This window comes from Suhomyces tanzawaensis (genome assembly GCF_001661415.1).
Source record: "Suhomyces tanzawaensis NRRL Y-17324 unplaced genomic scaffold CANTAscaffold_6, whole genome shotgun sequence".
In the NCBI taxonomy this organism is placed as follows: domain Eukaryota; kingdom Fungi; phylum Ascomycota; class Pichiomycetes; order Serinales; family Debaryomycetaceae; genus Suhomyces; species Suhomyces tanzawaensis.
This window is the reverse complement of record NW_017963641.1, coordinates 1,088,608-1,108,349: the sequence shown is the minus strand read 5'-3', so window position 1 is coordinate 1,108,349 and position 19,742 is coordinate 1,088,608. Positions and strand designations below refer to the sequence as shown.

At 44.0% G+C, this 19,742-nt stretch overlaps 10 protein-coding genes across 10 annotated transcripts; 3 read left to right on the top strand and 7 right to left on the bottom strand.

The window, feature by feature from the left end:
- Nucleotides 1-65: 65 nt before the first annotated feature.
- PHO81 (Pho81p) lies at nucleotides 66-3,773 on the bottom strand (the record flags this gene model as incomplete). The annotated part of the gene is made up of 1 exon (XM_020211147.1): nucleotides 66-3,773. One exon carries the CDS (start codon nucleotides 3,771-3,773, stop codon nucleotides 66-68), a length of 3,708 nt encoding a protein of 1,235 aa, XP_020063293.1.
- A 772-nt stretch (nucleotides 3,774-4,545) lies between these two features.
- On the bottom strand, nucleotides 4,546-5,136 carry YRB1 (Ran GTPase-binding protein; the record flags this gene model as incomplete). Its single annotated transcript, XM_020211840.1, has 1 exon — nucleotides 4,546-5,136. One exon carries the CDS (start codon nucleotides 5,134-5,136, stop codon nucleotides 4,546-4,548), a length of 591 nt encoding a protein of 196 aa, XP_020063292.1.
- Nucleotides 5,137-5,308: 172 nt separating this feature from the next.
- Nucleotides 5,309-6,760, bottom strand: CANTADRAFT_54179 (trans-hexaprenyltranstransferase; the record flags this gene model as incomplete). The annotated part of the gene is made up of 1 exon (XM_020210292.1): nucleotides 5,309-6,760. The coding sequence occupies one exon, from the start codon at nucleotides 6,758-6,760 to the stop codon at nucleotides 5,309-5,311; it is 1,452 nt and encodes a 483-aa protein (XP_020063291.1).
- Nucleotides 6,761-7,190: 430 nt separating this feature from the next.
- On the bottom strand, nucleotides 7,191-9,830 carry NTH1 (alpha,alpha-trehalase NTH1). The gene has a single exon (XM_020207987.1). The coding sequence runs from the start codon at nucleotides 9,807-9,809 to the stop codon at nucleotides 7,380-7,382; it is 2,430 nt and encodes an 809-aa protein (XP_020063290.1). The 5' UTR covers nucleotides 9,810-9,830; the 3' UTR covers nucleotides 7,191-7,379.
- A 126-nt stretch (nucleotides 9,831-9,956) lies between these two features.
- On the bottom strand, nucleotides 9,957-10,816 carry CANTADRAFT_27074 (uncharacterized protein). Its single transcript, XM_020207986.1, has one exon. It carries the CDS (start codon nucleotides 10,361-10,363, stop codon nucleotides 10,073-10,075), a length of 291 nt encoding a protein of 96 aa, XP_020063289.1. The 5' UTR covers nucleotides 10,364-10,816; the 3' UTR covers nucleotides 9,957-10,072.
- Nucleotides 10,817-11,021: 205 nt separating this feature from the next.
- MDH1 (malate dehydrogenase) lies at nucleotides 11,022-12,029 on the top strand (the record flags this gene model as incomplete). The annotated part of the gene is made up of 1 exon (XM_020211839.1): nucleotides 11,022-12,029. One exon carries the CDS (start codon nucleotides 11,022-11,024, stop codon nucleotides 12,027-12,029), a length of 1,008 nt encoding a protein of 335 aa, XP_020063288.1.
- Nucleotides 12,030-12,848: 819 nt separating this feature from the next.
- CRM1 (exportin) lies at nucleotides 12,849-16,097 on the top strand (the record flags this gene model as incomplete). Its single annotated transcript, XM_020210360.1, has 1 exon — nucleotides 12,849-16,097. The coding sequence occupies one exon, from the start codon at nucleotides 12,849-12,851 to the stop codon at nucleotides 16,095-16,097; it is 3,249 nt and encodes a 1,082-aa protein (XP_020063287.1).
- An 856-nt stretch (nucleotides 16,098-16,953) lies between these two features.
- CANTADRAFT_27072 (mitochondrial 54S ribosomal protein uL3m) lies at nucleotides 16,954-17,981 on the bottom strand. The gene has a single exon (XM_020207985.1). It carries the CDS (start codon nucleotides 17,971-17,973, stop codon nucleotides 17,128-17,130), a length of 846 nt encoding a protein of 281 aa, XP_020063286.1. The 5' UTR covers nucleotides 17,974-17,981; the 3' UTR covers nucleotides 16,954-17,127.
- Nucleotides 17,982-18,273: 292 nt separating this feature from the next.
- Nucleotides 18,274-18,945, bottom strand: MRPL6 (mitochondrial 54S ribosomal protein uL6m; the record flags this gene model as incomplete). The annotated part of the gene is made up of 1 exon (XM_020211838.1): nucleotides 18,274-18,945. The coding sequence occupies one exon, from the start codon at nucleotides 18,943-18,945 to the stop codon at nucleotides 18,274-18,276; it is 672 nt and encodes a 223-aa protein (XP_020063285.1).
- Nucleotides 18,946-19,089: 144 nt separating this feature from the next.
- CANTADRAFT_23262 (snoRNA-binding rRNA-processing protein) lies at nucleotides 19,090-19,641 on the top strand (the record flags this gene model as incomplete). The annotated part of the gene is made up of 1 exon (XM_020206938.1): nucleotides 19,090-19,641. The coding sequence occupies one exon, from the start codon at nucleotides 19,090-19,092 to the stop codon at nucleotides 19,639-19,641; it is 552 nt and encodes a 183-aa protein (XP_020063284.1).
- Nucleotides 19,642-19,742: the final 101 nt, after the last annotated feature.

The following is a 19,742-nucleotide window of genomic DNA, read 5'->3' as shown; positions in this document are numbered from 1 at the left end:
TTTCTATGTTACATTTATTTGTTTCTTTTGTCAAGTGTTGCACTATATGCATAAATTGTCACCAATTACATAGTAATATCCTCCTTGAAACTTAATACGTCATCGAAACGCAATCCATTTATCTCAGTTCTTGTATAGGAATCCAAATCCTTTGAAATCATTTCATCATTATCATTGTCATCATTCAAGTCACTTGAAGCCACCAAGACGAGTCCTCTGGATCTTATCAAGGGAATTAGTTTAGGAACTAAATCTAATAAATGAATCGAGGTAATGAGTCCTATAAGATTGTTACTGATGGTGAACTCAACCGCCTCTTTTATCGACCTTATGGTAACTTCTTGATAGTTTGTATCCACGGCGTTCTTGTTCAGCACCTCAACAACATTGGACTTCTTCTTTATATCGTCAAGCAACAAGCCATTTGTAGTCCTAGACTCAAACAACCTCTTGCTAGAATTGTAGGTGATTCCATTCATAATCAAAAATACCGGGAAATTTGGTTGCTTCCAGTTGAGTATCTTACATATGAGTGAGTTAGATGATAAAAAGATTATCGAACGACCGCCATTTCCTGGTGCAATTGAACCATTAGTTCCAACTGGATTTTTCTTTGAGTTTCTGATATGATTGAACACATCAGTTAATGTAAAATCGATGAAGTTATTCAAATTCAGTTGAATATTCCCTATGAACGGTAAATTCTCTAGTTCATATAATGATGGGAACATTAATTCCAAGTTCAAATTAATGTCAACGCTCAAAACTTCTAGAAGAATGTCTAGAGGAAGGAAGATAATTCGCAACAACTTCTTTATCAATCCAATATCCTTGTATGTCATCCTCGAAAGGTCATGAATAACCTTTTGGTAATCGAATAGATTATTCGTGATAGAGCTAAGTTGCTCTAACGATAAGTTAGGCAAGTAAAGATCAATATCCTCAGTGATAGAAATAGACCAATGAGGGCAGACAATTGGAGTTCCATCGTTGAGCAAGCATATTTTGATACGAAGATACTCCCCTGACAAAGAAGTAGCTGTGACCACAGAAGATGCACTGGATTCAGAGGCAGGAATTGCACTAGCCCCATTATTACTTGTGGTTCCGTTGGTTGCACCATTAACCAATGAGGGCGATAAGAAATTGTTTGGCGACAAGCCTCCTGCTGCGTTCAACTTCAAAGTCTGCCTGTTCTTCACAAAACAAGTCGAGGACTTCCAATAAGTATCAAACTTAGAAGTCTCAAGAAGGGTACCAGAAAATGGGAAAATTATTTGATAGTTGAACTTCAACTCACCAATATTTCTCAATCTTAAATCGAACAATGGGAGCTGGATCGAATTTATCTCTGGAGAAGAAGTATCGATTTGAGAAAATGATAATGCGGTAGTTTTGGCGATTAATCTCGTACCAAACTTAGGAAAAATCTCAAAATCAATTCTGAAATCGTTTAGTGAGTCCACCTCAGTTTGAAAAACACAATTGTAAGTAGAATTTGTATCTTGCGATAATGGTAGCAAGATATTTCTTGGAACAATATCAGTAATATTAGATGTGAGAGTTAATCGACCTGGTTTCAAGTCACTAATAGTGGAATCAAACAAATGGACGAATTGCGAATCAGGAGGGAATATTAATTCGATAAGGACCTTTTGTTCCAAGAAATTATGACCGTATCTTCTCATGGGTAAGATCGGAGGAGGTAATTTGAAATCAGGTATATTGTCAACGTTGATATCTTTGTTGGTATTTCCACTATCCTCTGAATCATAATCATTATCCAAGATTGAAGGAATAGTTGTATCACGAGCAATAGGAGAAGATTTAGCACTTGCTAGCAGTTTCACTTCATTTTCCCTGTTCTTCTTGGTTAAGATAGTATTGGAGTATTTCAATAATTCATTTAAAACCTCAATATGGCCTTCAATCACACAATAGTATAATACATTATATCCATCTTGGTCAACCAAATCCACTTTCGCACCGTATCTAACCAATTCCTGTGTCGTCTTGACATGTCCTTCAAGGGAAGAATAAAATATTGGGGTCCATTTGTTTAACCCATCAGTCTTATTTAGATCTGCTCCATATTGGATTAACAACTTGATTAGTTTATAATGGCCCGAACGCGAAACGACATGAATTGGCAATAATCCTTCGACATCCTGTTGGTTTATCAACTCTTTTGATGTAGCATGTGACAATAAATATTCCAAAGTTTTGTAGTCTCCAAACTTACAGGTGAAATTTATAGGCAAGTATTGCAATTTACTTTCCTCTGATTTGGGGAAGCAATTACTGCCAGACTGAACTAATTTTTGAATCACGGTGAAATTACCTTGTTTGATTGCCAATAATAATGGAGACATGGAATCGTTATCCAAATCATCTAGATGCAATTTTGGAAAGTTAGGCAAGATTATTTCCAATAAGTCAAGTCTGTTATTTTGTGAGGCATAATGTAACCCACTTCTGCCATTGAAATCTTTGCAAATAAGCAAGTCCTTTGTAGAGTCAGCCGATAAGTTTTTCATGATATACTCAACAATGAAAGTTCTTGAATGGTTTATTGAATCTGAGGAGTTAATGACTTTAACACCATTATTTATTACAACATGCGATTCCGACGTTGATTGCGATGGAGGTGGAGGAATTGAACAACACTCTTGTATCACATTTTTGTTGTTGTTGTTGAAATCGTCGCTGACATATGTGAAGTCAATCTGATAGTCGATCAGTTTTAGAAATGATTCCAAGAAGGTATCTGAGATCTTGAGGTTCGAAATTGAAAGCAAGAAGATCTTCGAAAGTTTGCTAATAACAGATGGATCGAACTTGGCTGGCTCTGTGACATTACTTGAAGTATTGGATGATTCCGAGTTTTTTAACACCTTGTCAATCCATCTAGACAACAAGGAAAGATCAAGATCCTTGGTTGTTGCAATATTGACGAAAGAGGAGTAGAGTTCGTCAATCTCATTATTTTGAAGATTAATGATGGAAGGCCTATGTGTAGTAGTGGGTGTTGTCACAATAGTTAGATCAGGCTTAGAGAGTGGAACAGTAGAGTCCTCAGGCATGGGTAAGTCTATATCTTTTCCAATTGTTGCGGTGGCTGGCACGGCTGAAGTGACTGGTTGGACCGAGTAAGCCAAGGAGGAAAAATCACCATCCATAATAGATTCCAAATAGAACAAGCTCAGGGTAACCAAGTCACTCAACTCATTGATTTCATTCTTGTGGAACACTGGCTGAACGCTGACCGCAGTTTGTATGAACAATTCCTTGGTGTGAGACTTCGATCTCTTATCCCACTTTTTAACCACCTTGGAGAAACCAGTTTCATTCAATTCGATGAATTGCTGTAATCTGATGAGGTCCTGGTGGATTTTTTTGAAATTCTGGTACAAGTTAAGATAGGAAATGGAGTTTCGAAGGGCAACCTGGCCGTTGGGACCCTGGTGCTGGTCGTATCTGAGCAACTCGTCTTTTTTCATGATCAACAAGTTCAAGTTGATGGCGAGATTGGCCTGTTTCTCCAAGTAGAACGAATTGACCTTGTCCAATTCTCTTTCCACTCTGAAGAAGAACGAGGCCTTGTTCTCCTGGAGTCTCTGCTGGATTTCCAGCTGGGTGGCAGGATTGGCTTCATCTCGGGTGGGAATGGCCAACTGTTTGATTAACTTCTTCAATGCCTTGTAGTCAATGAAGTGTCCCGAGTATTCTGGGAGCTGGAGCTGCCTCGACGCGAGGTACTTACCAAACTTCATGGAGATGGGTCAGTGCGGAGCGATGGAAGAGATTAGCCAGATGAAGTGGGAGACGATATTATCGAGCTGGGAGGGACAGAGGCTAGTGGTGGGCTCTGGAGGACTGGGACGGGAGGCACTCTTGATTCGGGGCGATTTCCAGGGAGAAAGAAGGATGTTTTGTAAGTTCTGGACTGGTTAGGTTCTTGACTCTTCCAATATCACTATCGCAAGAAATTACGAGGGCACGTGGATGTTTAGTGGCGGCAAAAAAGTTGATCTTAGTTGGAGTCACTACGGGCGTGGTGGGGTCTTGGAGGTCGTGGAACGACTGATTGGTAGCATTGACCGCCGTGGTTAGCGACAGAACTCGCCAGTAGGGACGAGTCCTGTACTTCCTGGGCCCAGTACGTGGTGCAACACATGGGCAGTAGGAAGTAGCAGAAGTCGTTAGTGAGACAATGCAACAATGCGCCCAATTCGGGCTACAGGCCGTTGGGCGGAGGCCATGTGAGGGACGGGCCTCAGCCTTGGTGGATCAGGGAGGGAACACACGATCAACTTCGAATGGTTTGTATGTCTCGCCACCTGCACCAGTACCTCCAACGCCTATAATGGCGTCTTTCCCACCGTCAGCTACTACTACCTGGCCAACAGCTCCAAAGCCTACAAATGCAACTCTTCGAGACACACCAAAAGTCAGATCTGATCTCTCTAAAGGCACAGCTGCACTTCCTTGACCGCTCCTACATCCCGCACGCGTGCATTTCATACCTTTATTATGCTATAGACATTATTTTGCTTCCTTAGCAGCATCGAAGTGTTCCTTGAACTTCTCGGCGTTTTCCTTGTTGCCGAATCTGATGGCCAAGGTCACGGCTTCTGGCTCACCCTCCGAAATGTCGGCAGTGACGTTGTAGACCCAGGACTTGTCGGATCCGATGTTTGGCTTCAACTCGTAGTTTGGAGAAATCAAGTGGTTGGCACAGATCTTCAAGGTCTTGTCTCTTCTCATCAAAATTCTGACCTTGCCGGTTTGCTTGTGCTTCAAAAACTTGACATCTCCGGTACCTCTCTCCTTCCATTCGTTGGTGTCAGCGTGGAATCTGAACAACTTGGCACGGACCTTGTACAACACTTCTTCGTTTTCTTCGTTGGTCTTGACGTCAACCTTTTCTAATTGGACCAATGGTTCGAAATGGACATCGGCTTCTTCTTCATCAGCTGCCTCCTCGTCCTTCTTGGCGTCAGTCTTTGGTTCTTCGGCTTCTTCTTCCTTGGGCTCTTCCTTCTTCTCCTTCTTGGCTCCGAACATGGCGAACACGTTACTGGTAGGCACCTTTGGGGCGTCCTCGGTCTTTGGCTTGGTATCTTCAGCAGACATTGTGGTGGTTGTATTGATTAACACGGTAGTCTGAATAAATTTTTTTGGGTGTCGCCGTCCACAAACGTAGACTGCCTAATCGGGCAGGGAGCGCACTGACAGGCGAGGGCCAGCTACCATAGCGGTGATATGGATGTCTACTAATAAATATCTATATGTATATACAGGATCATTACTTACTACGGGTCAAAACGGAGTTGGTCAAAAGCTCCAAGGCGCTTCTGGCGTCGGAGGGTGGCAAAACACTCAAGTTCTCCAACGCCCGGTGGCAGTATTCACGGGCCATCTGGCGAGTCTTTTCAACACCGTCAAACTGTTGCACAGCTCTGCGGGCAATCTCAACGTCGCCATCTTCCTTGAATTTACGGGCAATCAACTCGCCCAATTCCGGTCTTTCTCTCCATGCAAATAAAATGGGCGCAGTGGCCAAACCCAACTTCAAATCGGCCTGGCTAGGTTTTCCAATGGCATCGTCGCTGGAGGTGTAGTCCAACATGTCATCGACAATCTGGAAGCACAATCCCAAGTTACGTCCGAATTGGTAACAGTTTTCAACCACATCGTCCTGAGCTCCACTCAAAACCGCGGCTGCTCTGGACAGTTTGGACATCAATGAAGCAGTTTTGAGGTAGGTCTTATGCAAGTAGTATTCGAAGGCCGCATCCACGTTGGTTGCGTGGTCAACTGACTTGGGAGTGGCCACCGAGTATTCGTGCAACACGGTTGGAACTTTACCAGTGGCTTCTGGAACCGTCTTTGCATCGCCATCGTTGTTGATGGTGGGTTCGGTGCTCATGACAGTGTTCTTTAATTGCATGAACTCTCCTTCCACGAGATTGGCAATGGTGGTGGATAAGAGCTCGATGACTTCTGGGTTTCTTAATCTGGCAATGGCCACCGAGGCTCTGCCCAACAAGAAATCCCCCGCCAACACTGCCATTTTGTTGGTGAAGGCAATGTTGCCGCTTGGGCGTCCTCTACGAGCGTCGGATAAATCAATCACGTCGTCGTGCAAAAGGGAGGCAGTGTGGATCATCTCCACAATTTCGGCCAATCTTCTCTGCTTGGGCAAGATTCCGTTGATAGCATCGATTTGTGGTAACTGGTCCATTGGTTTCGACAAGGGATCCAAAATAACTCTGGGGTTAATTCCGTGCAACACCGCCAATGGCGATATCAGGTCGTCCACGGTGTTTCCGGCAACAGAGGTCTTGGTGGGGGTACCCTTGTAGTGGGGCTGCTCTGTCACGTCTTGGTCATCGATATCTATTCGCGTACGTTCCGATTCAGGGATCTTCAGTAATGCTTTGGATAATAATAATACAATCAACGGCCTGACGTTCTTTCCCTCGGCTTCGAAGTAGTAGCTAGATACCCTGTTTAATGTGGGGTGGCCTGACCCGATGAGACTGGCAATAGATTTGGCCAAGTTGGACATCTCATGGCTGACAATGGAGAATGGGTCACTGAACTTGTCTGACTTGGGTTGGACCAACTTTTCTGCGGTTTCGACGGCGGTTTTGAAGCTGCTTATTTCATTGTGACCACGGTGGGACTTTGCGATGCCCCGCTTTATGTAGAATGGGCCTGCCCTCGGTAAGGTCCCTCTTAATATGCTCTTCATGCTTATGGTGGAGTGGTGTCTACAATTTTTCATATAGTCACTCATTGCTATGGCCAGTCGCACGACCCCAACGAACAAAAGGAGTCCTACACTGAAAAAATCCGATCGGCAGCGACAATCTGTGATCTGGGGCAGGCCACGAGTCCCGGAAAGGGTAATTGCTGCCAGCGTAGTCAGAGTGTAGCTGCAAGTAATTGGCACGGGATTTCTCACTTTCGAGAAAAGGACAATTTCCCTTTCTTAATTGAATATTTGTTCAGGTGTGTTTGTTTCCAGCCCACAATCGCAGTCGAAAAGACGATCCTATCCGGCCCATAATAATAGACAAAAAAAAGTCTGATTCTGAAGATATAATAATTACAAGTTATAACCAGTTAGTGTAGAATGCAGTAATTATTTGCATGCCATGAATATCGAGCTCGTATTTTAAAAGAATAAGTACACAGCAAATTAGTATAGAATCATGCACTCAGTTGTGTAAAATATGGAGTTGGTACTACAATTGACGTTGTGGTTGTTAGCGTAGTATCACGCTTATAAATCTTGTATCTTGTCTTATTCTAGATAAATAAACTCTACGACATGGCCACATAACTTCTGCCGTGGCAGATCATAAACTCTAAACTATTCCCTGGACGTCCTCGACAGTGTCTTTGTGAGTTTCGATACTCCTCAAGTACACTTCCGGAGGGGTCAATGTACCCAAACATCTCTTTGCATGTAAATTTAAATATTGGAGCCCAACCAAGTAACTGGCATTAACCCAGCCAAACCCTTCGGTTGCAACACCCTTGAAGTCCAATCCCTGGTTACCGTATTCTGCATCCACTCTATGGGGCACAGCTCCCTTGCACACGTTGTATTTTTCGACTACAACACCGTTGTAGTCAACAAACGCACGAGTCATCATGAAAAGCCAACGGTAGGCTAACCTGCTAGCCACGTCCGTGTAGCCGTACGAGTTCAACCCGATCCACGCAAGAATCTGCTGTGGGGCCCATCCATATGGATAGTCCCATTGTCTGGAAGGACGGTGCAAGTTGATCTCTCCACGAGATCTAAGAGTACCTGCCACAAGCCCACCGTGTTCTTCGAACTTGCTGACAGAATTCTCCACAAGCTTCTTAGCCTGTTCCCGAGTAGCTGCCTGCGACCACAAAGGCCAGAAAGTGGTGGCAGACTCGTAACCAGTTTGCTGTTCCGTCTTAACGTTGTAGTCGTAGAACATCGAGTCCTTTTCATTCCACAAGTATTTGGTGAGGTTCTTTCTACGAGTGGCTGCACGCTGAATCCACTCAGAAGCTTGGTGTACAGTTCCATTGACATCTTGCAACTTTCCGTCGAAGTAGTTCGTCAAAACGGTAGAGATATCAACTTCATACTTGTAAAGCAACGAGTTCAAGTCCACAGTGGCTAAATCAGCACATTTACCTTCCAATCTGTAGCTGGTATCGTGGCCAGACTCTCTGACAGCTCTATCATGGAGGAAATATTCGTCTAGCTCAGGCTCATGGATTTCTTGGGAGTTATACTTCTCAATGAATTCTGCCTGTGTAAGTTTGTGCTTTTGAACATAAGGCTTTAATACTGCATCGAAATGAGTGGCTTCAGTTTCTGGTGGAATACCAACACCCTCAGGGTGATAACACGATAAGCCCGTCTTTTCATCCAAACGTGGCTTGGCGCACCAGATGGTGAGATACTCCTTGATGGAGGCCAAAGTGGCTCTCTTTAAGAAATCTATAGTTTCTGGAAGCTTTTCGGGATAAACTTCCTTGGTTTTCTCAAAGACTCGAAGGGCCATATCGGTTAAGAAAGGTGGCTGGGATCTGCCCAAGTAGTAGGATCTGTTTGCATTTAAGATCTTACCATAATGATGGATTTCGTAAATGAAGTTTTCGGTCATACCTCTTGCCAACCTCAAGTGCTCATGGTTGGACTTTGGGGTGACGTCGGTCAAAAGCCCAAGGGTTTCCATATAAGAATCCCATCCGTAAAGTTCATTGAATCTTCCACCTGGAACGACGTATGGCTCGTTAAGGAGATTTCCTTTTTCGTTCGGATCAGGCTTTGCACTGAGTGCCAACAAACCAGGTTTATTGTTTATTGATTTGATGAATTGACCATCGATTTTTTCAGGTAAATACACCACATCCAAGACAATATTTGGGTTGGCCTTCTTGATCGAATTGAAATATTCGTACTGGTCTTGTCTATTGTGTGGAATATAAATTCTGTGACTTTCAGAATTCTCGATGAGTTTGCCTTCGGCATCATAGTAGCTCTCCTTGATTTTGGTATCCTTGGACATTTCGACGATGTTGTCCTTGGTGATTTCTCTGGTAAGGGACTTCCAGAACTGAGTGGTGATCAATCTTTTGATTCTAGCCACTGGATTCTCGTTAAGCCTTTGCTCGTCCAAAATCAACTGGTCCCTGCCAAATCTTTTGGCTATGGTGAGCTCTTGCAAGAGGTTACTGAGCATGTAGGTTCCTCTGACGGGTGCCTTAGTGTAACCACCGGAATTGGCGGTTCCCAACTTCAAAACCTTGGGACCGGTGTCTTCGATGGTGATCTGGTAGTTATGATCAGTGTCTTCGTTTTCGAGCAACTCCCGCAAGGTGAGGTCTATATCGTTGATGTAGAACTTCTTGGGTCTCAAGAAGGAGTCGTCCACCGAGGCACGGCGAGCGTGCAACTCAGGTTTGAGCTCTGAGGAGCTCTGGTTGGCAATGTCATCATAGATAGGCACGATGGAGGGTCTGCGGTTTCCGTTGGTAACAGGGGCAGGGGGAGAAGGCGACTTTTCAGGGGACGGGGTCTTGTCGTCGCCGATGTTCTCGCAAGACGAGTTCTTGTGGTCCTTCAAGAGATCTTTGCGGAAATCATCGAAGATCTTGGACTTTGTTTCAAACACAGAAAACGTGCGGACCCTGCCCAACTTAGAGGACTTGGAGAGCGACTTTTTGTCTCCGTAGTAGCTCTCGGCATGGGCATACGGGTCGTCTTCGGTGGACGAGATCGACAGGTTTCTTCTGTGGGAAGTCATCGTTGATGATAACAAACGGCGGGCAGTCCGGACTTTATATTTCGCAATTGCGATAAGTGTTGCGCGCCAGATTGCACGAACGTGACACTTTTCCGACAGTGGGTGCAATTGGCGGAGACGGTGTGAAAAGAAAAGAGAACAGCGATGGCCAAGACAATCGTGGGTGACGATTGGACGGGGCTAGTGCACGGGGTGGCGGGGCACTGGTGTGGGTGTCGGAGGGGTTAGGGGGATTAATCTACGATGAGCCAGACCGTGGTGGCTCATACACAACCGAGAGAGGGTCCTACAAGTGTCGGGAGTCGGTTAGTGTACAGACGGTGAGTGTACGGAGGAGGGTGCGAGACGATGGGGTCCATTTTGGGCGGGGATTTGAGGCGGGAAGACCCTGGCAGGCGGGGGAAGAGGTGCGGCGGGCGATGCACCGACACTCCCCGTGTAGCGGTGCGAGAAGTGACTATAACTGTTGCGGAGGATGGTGTCGGAGGATGGTGTCGGAGGATGGATGTAGAGATGTCGCGCGTGGCTGCGACAATATCGCGTACCCTGCACATGCAGCTCGGTCCCATCGGCAGACACTGTAGGCGTGACATCCTGCGGATGTCAGATATGCGTGGGTGTCGTGGAGCTGCTAGATGACGTGACTGGCAGTCTCGTGAACTGGTAGTATTTCTGACTGGTGGACGCGTCAGGCTGCTACTCGTAATTGCTGATCCGCTATCTTGTGCCACTGTGGCCTTGACACCCACCGCTGGAGCAGCCGTTGTCGGCGCCACATCACCTTTAGACTTACCGATCACGTGCGCCACATCACGTGACCTCCATTCTCCTGCCCCACTGGTTCCGGCGTTAGCGCTAGCGTCGCTAGATGGCCCCTCCGCGAAATTCTCCCCACCAGCAGGCGATGTGCGGTACAGATCGCCAGAGCAAGCCGGCCTGCTCCAGGCCGTCAGTCTTCCGTGTTTCGCCAGGCTTTCACAGCCTGTTTCGTCCATCCTGGTCCCTCCTGGCCGGGGCCAGCAAGTTCCGAAATGCCCCGGTGGCCTCGGATCCCCTCTCCACTCGCCCGGACATTGGGCCCATCACGTGCCGCGCCCCATACTGCTACCCCATACTGGTCGTTGCGAGTGTGCTTTCCTCCCGCCTATATAAAGTGAGGATCCCGCCATATTTCAGGGGTGTTCTAAACTCTAGAAATATTTCAAATAAAAAATGGTTAAAGTTACAGTCTGTGGTGCTGCCGGTGGTATCGGTCAGCCATTGTCGTTGTTGTTGAAGATCAACCCCAACGTTGATGAATTGTCGCTTTTCGACGTTGTCAACGTGCCAGGTGTTGGTGCCGACTTGTCCCACATCAATTCCGACTCTGCCACTGCCTCTTTCTTGCCTTCCTCCAGAGAAGACAAGACTGCCTTGGCTGAGTCCCTCAAGGGTACCGATCTTGTCATCATCCCTGCTGGTGTTCCAAGAAAGCCAGGTATGACCAGAGATGACTTGTTCAACATCAACGCTGGTATTATCAAGGGCCTTGCCGAGGGAATTGCCGAGCACGCACCAAAGGCGTTTGTGCTTGTGATTTCCAACCCTGTCAACTCCACCGTTCCAATTGTGGCCGAGACCTTGAAGCAAAAGGGTGTCTACGACCCAAAGAGATTGTTCGGTGTCACCACTTTGGACATTGTCAGAGCTAACACTTTCATTGCCCAAGCTGGTAAGGCCAAGGCCTCCCAATTCAACGTCAACGTCATTGGTGGCCACTCTGGTGAAACCATCGTGCCATTGTACTCCATTGGTGCTTCCAAGTCATACTACGAGAAGTTGTCTGCCGAAGAGCAAAAGGCTTTGATCCACAGAGTGCAATTCGGTGGTGACGAGGTTGTTCAGGCCAAGAACGGTGCTGGTTCCGCCACTTTGTCCATGGCCTACGCTGGTTACAGATTGGCTGAGTCTATCTTGAAGGCCCTCACCTCCTCGGAAGAGGTTGTTGAATGTACCTTCTTGGACTTGGACTCTTCCATCAAGGGTGCTGCTGAAGCCAAGAAGTTGGTCAAGGGATTGGACTTCTTCTCCTTGCCTGTTAAGTTGGGCAAGGCTGGTATTGAAGAAGTCAAGTACGACGTTCTCAACCAAGTCAGTGACGACGAAAAGAAGTTATTGGAAGTTGCCATTGACCAATTGTCCAAGAACATCGAAAAGGGTGTTGCTTTCGCTCAAAAGTAAGCCAGCTGCCTAAATAGTAATGTACGTGTGACAGCAAAATTAGTAGAATGAGTAGAGATTGTTACATCCGGAGTCTCCTATAGCTGGTTCTCTTTGGTTTGCACGAGTGATTGTAAACTCAGAATTACTATCAGTAGCCATTCCAGTCTGAATCACCGTTGCCACATGGGCTCAGGCTCTGACACGTGATACACACACACGTGCAGCTTCAACCCCGCCGCCTTCGCCACTAGTAGATCGATCTGCCCAATTCCGCCCTCCCCGGCCCATGCACCAAACGCTCTCCATATAGAGCACGATTAACCCTCGCAACAGCACGTTCGTAACCACAGCAACGACAAGACATTCCCCTCTTTCGCTCCCCAGCCCGCCCAATTAACCCGACACAAATTATACCACCCCGTCTTTCCAGCCTGGATCGTTGACCGCAGGCAATCTCCGTCGGTGCAAGTGATAGTAGCCCCTTCTCCTTGGATACTCATTTTGCGTGCGCACGCCAATTCTGAAAAAAGAACCCTCTGTGGAAAATTCGAGATATCATCAACACAACTAAACAATCTTACGCAAGCACTAGTTCTCAGGAATTGTATCCACCACCACACCGACTGTGTAAGACCTCGACTTTGAACTGCAGAGTTTGCAAAGGGGTATACACACGACTTTTATCCATTTGCAAGTGTTAAGCGTCCGCCAGACAAGCCACCAAGGCCAAGCACGACAGCCCAGTTACAATCACACACCCACTGGCCACAAGACTACCGAGAGAATTTCGTGACTTTCTGTAGCACCACCTGGAACTTTATTGACTGATTGCTTCAAATGGAAGAGATTCTCGACTTCTCGAAGGAACTCAATATTGAGCTCTTTGACCGCGTGGTCGACAGCTTCTACAAAGGCTCCGGTGCCGACCAGCAAAGCGCACAGCGGGTCTTGAACGAATTCCAGGAACACCCTGAATCCTGGAAGAGATCGGATCACATTTTATCCAACTCTAATAATGCTCAATCCAAGTACATTGCTCTCTCGTGTTTAAACAAACTCATCCAATACCGTTGGAAAACTATACCTGACAACGAAAGAATTGGGATTAGAAACTTCATCGTCAACATGATTATTTCCTTGTGTGACAATGAAGAGGTCTTTGAGAAGCAGAAGGCTTTGATCAACAAGATTGATTTGACTTTGGTTTCCGTTTTAAAGCAAGAATGGCCCCACAACTGGCCTCAATTCATTCCTGAGATCGTCACCTCGTCCAGATCCTCTTTCAATGTTTGTGAAAACAATATGATTATCTTGAAGTTATTAAGTGAAGAAGTTTTCGACTACAGTCAAGATCAATTGACCCAAAGAAAGGCTCAAAACTTAAAACTCAGCATGAAGGCCGAATTCGAGGAAATTTTTAAGTTATGTTACGAGGTTTTGGATAAAACAACTAAACCATCATTGATCATATCTACCTTGAATGCCTTATTGAAATACATCCATTGGATTCCTGCCTCCTATATCTTCGAGACGAACTTGTTAGACATGTTATCAACAAAGCTTTTGATTTCTGCCGATACAAGAGCCATTTCTTTGAAATGTTTAACTGAAGTTTCCAGTTTGTCTACCACTAATACCGACTACGAGCAAAAATTAATCCAGATGTTTAGGCAATCCATGGAACAAATCTATTTAATCATTCCAATTACTACCAACTTAAAGACTTCTTATGAGGTTGCAAATACTAATGATCAATCCTTTTTGCAGGATTTGGCAATGTTCTTGTGCTCATTTTTGTCCAACCATTTAATACCCTTGGAACAAAATGAAGCTTTGTTAGAGCTTCTTTTGAACTCGTTGTATTATTTATTGGAATTATCAAGAATTGAGGAAAGAGAATTGTTCAAAACTTGCTTAGACTTCTGGAGTACCTTCGTTCATGGTCTCTTCTTGGAAATCCAAAATTTGCCTCAAAGTCAATTGTCCCCATTGATGCAATTAACTCATGGAAACACTATGAGAGTTGGAGGTGGAGGTGCTCCTAACCCCGCAGTTTTGGCCGAGTTTCCTCTTAGACAACATAGATACGACAAGGTCTTGTCTAAATTGAGATTGGTTATTATTGAAAACATGGCCAGACCTGAAGAAGTCTTAATCGTTGAAAACGATGAAGGTGAAATTGTTAGAGAATTTGTTAAAGAGAGTGATACAATCCAATTGTATAAGTCAATGAGAGAAGTCCTTGTGTATTTGACTCATTTGAATGTCAATGATACTGAGCAAATCATGAATGAAAAATTGGCAAGACAAATTGACGAAAGTGAGTGGTCTTGGCAAAATATCAACACTTTATGTTGGGCCATTGGTTCCATCTCAGGTACTATGAACGAAGATATGGAAAAGAAGTTTTTGGTTAATGTGATCAAGGACTTATTATCCTTGACTGAAATGAAGAGAGGCAAAGACAACAAAGCCGTTGTTGCTTCTAACATTATGTACATTGTCGGCCAATACCCAAGATTCTTGAAGGCCCACTGGAGATTCCTCAAAACAGTGGTCAACAAGTTGTTTGAATTCATGCATGAGACTCACGAGGGTGTCCAGGATATGGCGTGTGATACTTTCATCAAGATCACAACCAAGTGTAAGAAGCATTTCGCTGTTGTGCAACAACAAGAAAGAGAACCTTTCATTATGGAAATTATTAACAACATTCAATCAATCACTGAAGACTTACAACCTCAACAGGTTCATACATTCTACGAGGCATGTGGTATCATAATCAGTGCACAGACCCAGAAGGATAGTAGAGATAAACTTTTGAGTGATCTCATGACTTTACCAAACATGGCTTGGAGTACCATCATCCAAAATGCTGGTCAGGACCCACAATTATTAACCAACTCAGAAAATGTCAAGATCATTGCCAATATCATCAAGACCAATGTTGCTGTTTGTAAGGCTTTGGGTCCAGGTTTCTATTCTCAATTGGGATTAATGTATGTGGATATGCTTTCCTTGTACAAGGCAGTGTCTACTATGATTTCTGAATCCATTGAAAAAGAAGGATTGATCTCAACCAAGACCCCTAAGGTTAGAAGCTTGAGAACAATCAAGAAGGAAATCTTGAAGATGATTGAGACTTACATCAATCAATCAAATAACTATGAAGAAATCGTGAGGGATTTGTCTCAACCATTGTTTGGTGCTGTGTTGGAAGATTACAACTCAAATGTTCCAGATGCTAGGGATGCCGAAGTCTTGAACTGTATGACTGCCTTGGTAAACAAGACTGGTCATTTGATTCCTGAAGGCGTGGTTCTTATTTTGCAAAATGTTTTCGAGTGTACTTTGGACATGATCAAAAATGACTTTGTTGAATACCCTGAGCACAGAGTCGAATTTTACAAGTTGCTTAAGGAAATCAACGCTAAGTCGTTCCAAGCCTTGTTGCAATTATCTGGAGACGCATTCCAATCTTTGATCAACGCAGCATTATGGGCTTTCAAGCATAACAACAGAGAAGTGGAAGACAATGGATTAATCTTAACTATTGAGTTGATCGAAAATGTCGAAAAATTGGGTGACACCACTTTTACCAAAGCCTTCTATCAAAACTTTTACTTCCAAATCTTAAGTGATACCTTCTATGTTTTCACTCAACCTGATCATAAATCCGGGTTTAGATACCAAGCACAATTGTTGGCTCATTTGATTCATTTGGTGGAGGACAATGTCATCAAAACTCCATTATATACCAGTGAGCAAGCACCTGAAGGTACTACTAACTCAGCATACTTGATCCAATACTTGGCTCAATTATTATCCTCAGCTTTTGAGAATTTGCAGAAGGAGCAATTGCTCAACTTCTTAAACGTGTTGACTTCCATCTACAATGACTTATACAAGTTTAAGGCCACCTTGAGAGATTTCTTGGTTCAATTGAAGGAATTCGGTGGTGATCCAGTTGACTACTTGTTTGCTGATGATAAGGAAGAGGAAAACAGACAAAAGGAAAAGATTCAAAGGGAGAAAGATTTGAGGGTTGGTGGTTTGATTAAGCCATCTGAAATGGACGACGAATAAACCATCAACTCCATCAGAGGGTGCCTCCTCAACAGAACATGGTGATCCGTCGCGAGCAATCTCAGGAAACCAGACTTGAAATCGAATTCTTATTCATAGCATCTATTCGCTTCTGGTTAGAATGTTTCTCCAATGCTATCGATGATAGCAAGCATTTTAACAAGAAGATCGGCCAAGCAGTACTTTATCGTCCATCACATAATAGCTTGTCTTTACATATATAAATATATATAATGTTTTATACCATCAAGATACGTAGTTCAGAGGGCAACCAGAATTGATTTCTCATAAGCAATTGCAAAGCATTTTTGCACTCATACGGGATTGTGATATTTTTTTATGTGAAATGAAGATTGCTCTAGAATATTCGACTCGAGTTTAGCTTCACTTCTAACATTTCAATAATTGTCTGAATGAAATGGAAGAGATATCTACATTCAAACTGCTACCAAATCCACTTTCGAACGTATGTGCATTTACCAATGTTTTTGCGCAATCAGTTACCCGGACTATGAAAACACAACTATAAAAGGCGCTCTCGCTCCACCATTTGAAAAGGCATCGCCAGAAGATCAATTTCAATCGAACATGGTTCTTGCCTTTTACCAGAACCATCCGGGAATTGTCTTTGTCAATGGTGTATCACTATTTTTTGGAACATTTCATGAGTTAAATTAACTTTTAATTAACTTATTTCATTTGAAGTAGCTGAGGTCAGACACTTCGAGTGAAAGAAGTAGCAGAAAGCTAATAACTTGGTTCAATCCACAAGGGATTGCGCTATTCACAGTGGTACTTGATATCTTTGGGAGTTTCTTAACTTCTGTGTGGATGATTCTGTAATGTGGTACACATTGACATTTATTACTGGTTACACCAGACTCAGTTATTTACTTATTTACCATAATAAATATGTCACTCCAGACATTAGCAACATGAGTTCAAATCGTACTTCTTACTGCTTTTCTACATTTTGATCCAAAATATTTTACTTTGCGCCTGTTGCTAGTTCTAGCCTATATACATGAACTTAAACACCTTCTTCTTGTCTGATCTTATTGAGGGACTTGCCGTACAACTTTCTAGAATCCATGATCTTCACGAAACTCTTGTTGGGGCCAGGAATTTGACCCTTGATGACCAAGATCCCGGCCTCAGGATCAGCATGCAAAACTTGGGAGTTCAAAACAGTGCAGTTGTTACCACCCATTCTACCTGCCATCTTTTTTCCTGGAAGAACTCTTCCTGGGTCTTGATTACCACCCATACCACCGGCAGATCTATGAGCTTTGGAAACACCGTGGGATGCGTTCAAACCAGCAAATCCATGTCTTTTCATAACACCAGCGAAACCCTTACCCTTGGTGACTCCCTTGATATCCACGAGCTGGCCAACAGCGAAGTAGTCAGCTTTTAATTCAGTTCCAATTGGAATCAACCCAGTTTGGTCTCTGATTCTAAACTCACCGATGTTTTGCTTTGGAGAAACTCCAGCAATTTGGAATTGCTTCAAGTTCTTCTCGCTGATGTTCTTTAATTTGTCGATTTGTCCCAACACCACTGAGTTGTAGCCATCAGTTTCAATGGTCTTGTGGTTGATAACTTCACAGGCGTCTATTTCAATGACGGTTGCAGCGTATTGTTCGCCTTGTTCGGTAAACCAGGTGATCATACCTCTCTTGATACCCAACAATCCTGGTCTCGATAACAAGTTCTTTCTCAAGTTGGATTCTTCCAAGGAATGCTTGAGTGTAGGGACGTTGGTTTTCACAGATGGAACGGCATGAATGGATATGATTTGCGCTACTCCGCGCGAGAAGACTAGAGGTCTGACACTGGCGGTCTTAGGCACAGTACTCCATATACGACCGATCATTGTAGTGTCTATGATGGTGTATCGATTTATGGTGATGAAATTTTTTCAGTGGTGAGTGCGGACTGCATACAGTAAATGGTTCTAGTGGGTGATATTATGCTATGAACGTATATACAAGTACATCTAGATCACGATTCAGAACGTAGGGAATCATGATCCGACCAGCGTTTGATTCTGGTCTCTTTAGTTTAGTAGTTAGGTGGTCAGACCAAGTTTGAAGAAAAGGGGTTGTTATTGAAGAACAGGTTTTCTCAAGTCTTTAAACCCTTGGCTATGCTAGCTCCTGCGCGTGCCGAAGGCTTACTTAATCTTCTTCTCCTTCAACTTGATGGTCTCGTCATCCACAAAAATACCCTTACCCTTATATGGCTCTGGCTTCTTGTACTTTCTGATGACCGCAGCAAACAACTTGACCTGCTGCTTGTCGGCACCTTCAATCAACAATCTGGTTGGACTTGGCGAGCTGATGGTCAAACCTTCTGGAACGGGTAATTTTGGGGTGTATGGGTACCCGATCTTGAGCGCAACAACCTTCTTACCGTTGGGAGCTTCTTCGATCGTGGCTCTGTAACCAGTACCGACGAACTTCACAATGGCCAAATGGCCTTCAGATGCACCGATGAAGTTGTTTTGAAGCAAAGCTCTAGTTGTTCCCCACATGGATCTCTGTATCTTGTTCTCTGGCTCGTCCACACTGACAGTGATAGTGTTGTCGACATTGCTGATCTGGACGAATTTTGGAACCGCAGTTTTCAACACACCTTTAGGTCCCTTGATGATGATTTGACGATCTAATCTGTAGGTTTCCTTACCCTTGGAGAAGGTTTTGCTGAATTCGTACGGAATTTCTTCCACAAAACATTGAACGGAATCGTTGAGTTTAATGGGCAACTTTCCAATATTGGTTCTAGCAATAGGAGAGGTTGCGAACGCTCTCCTCGTTATAAGGCCCAAGGCAGGTTGACGGAACATGCTTGTTGGTTCGTCGTACACCAGACTAGATGAAAATTTGTCGGTGAGACGTTGGTGAGGTGTCACGTGACAAAAATCACGCGGCACATCATCTCAAATTTTCTTTTAGTAGAAACCAACCATCAGCTTAGCACACACATTGAAATGGTCAGAGCCCTCAAGCATCACGAACAGAAGCTCCTTAAGAAGGTCGACTTCCTTGATTGGAAGCAGGACCAGGGGCACAGGGACACCCAGGTCATGAGAACCTACCACATCCAAAACAGAGAGGATTATCATAAATATAACAAGATCTGTGGTGAAATCAGAAAATTAGCACACAAGCTTTCAATGTTGCAAGCGACAGACCCTTACAGAATAAAGCATGAACAACTTCTCCTTGAGAAGCTCTACAGCATGGGCATTTTGGCTACCAAGTCCAAAATTTCTGATTTGGAAAACAAGGTGACAGTGAGTGCCTTTTGCCGTAGAAGAATCGGGACAGTGATGTGTCGTCTAAAGATGGCTGAAACCATAGCCAATGCAGTTACATTCATAGAACAGGGCCACGTCAGAGTGGGGCCAAATGTCATCACCGATCCTGCTTACTTGGTCACCAGAAACATGGAAGATTACTTGACATGGGTTGACACCTCCAAGATCAAGAGAAACGTTCTCAAGTATAAAAATAAGATTGATGACTACGAATTGTCATGAGTGTACATTAGAGGTTATAGATATAATAGTAATGAAATATATTGTGAAGGTATTGGTATATATAATGACACGTAGTATGAACTGATCTGAGAAACCAAAAG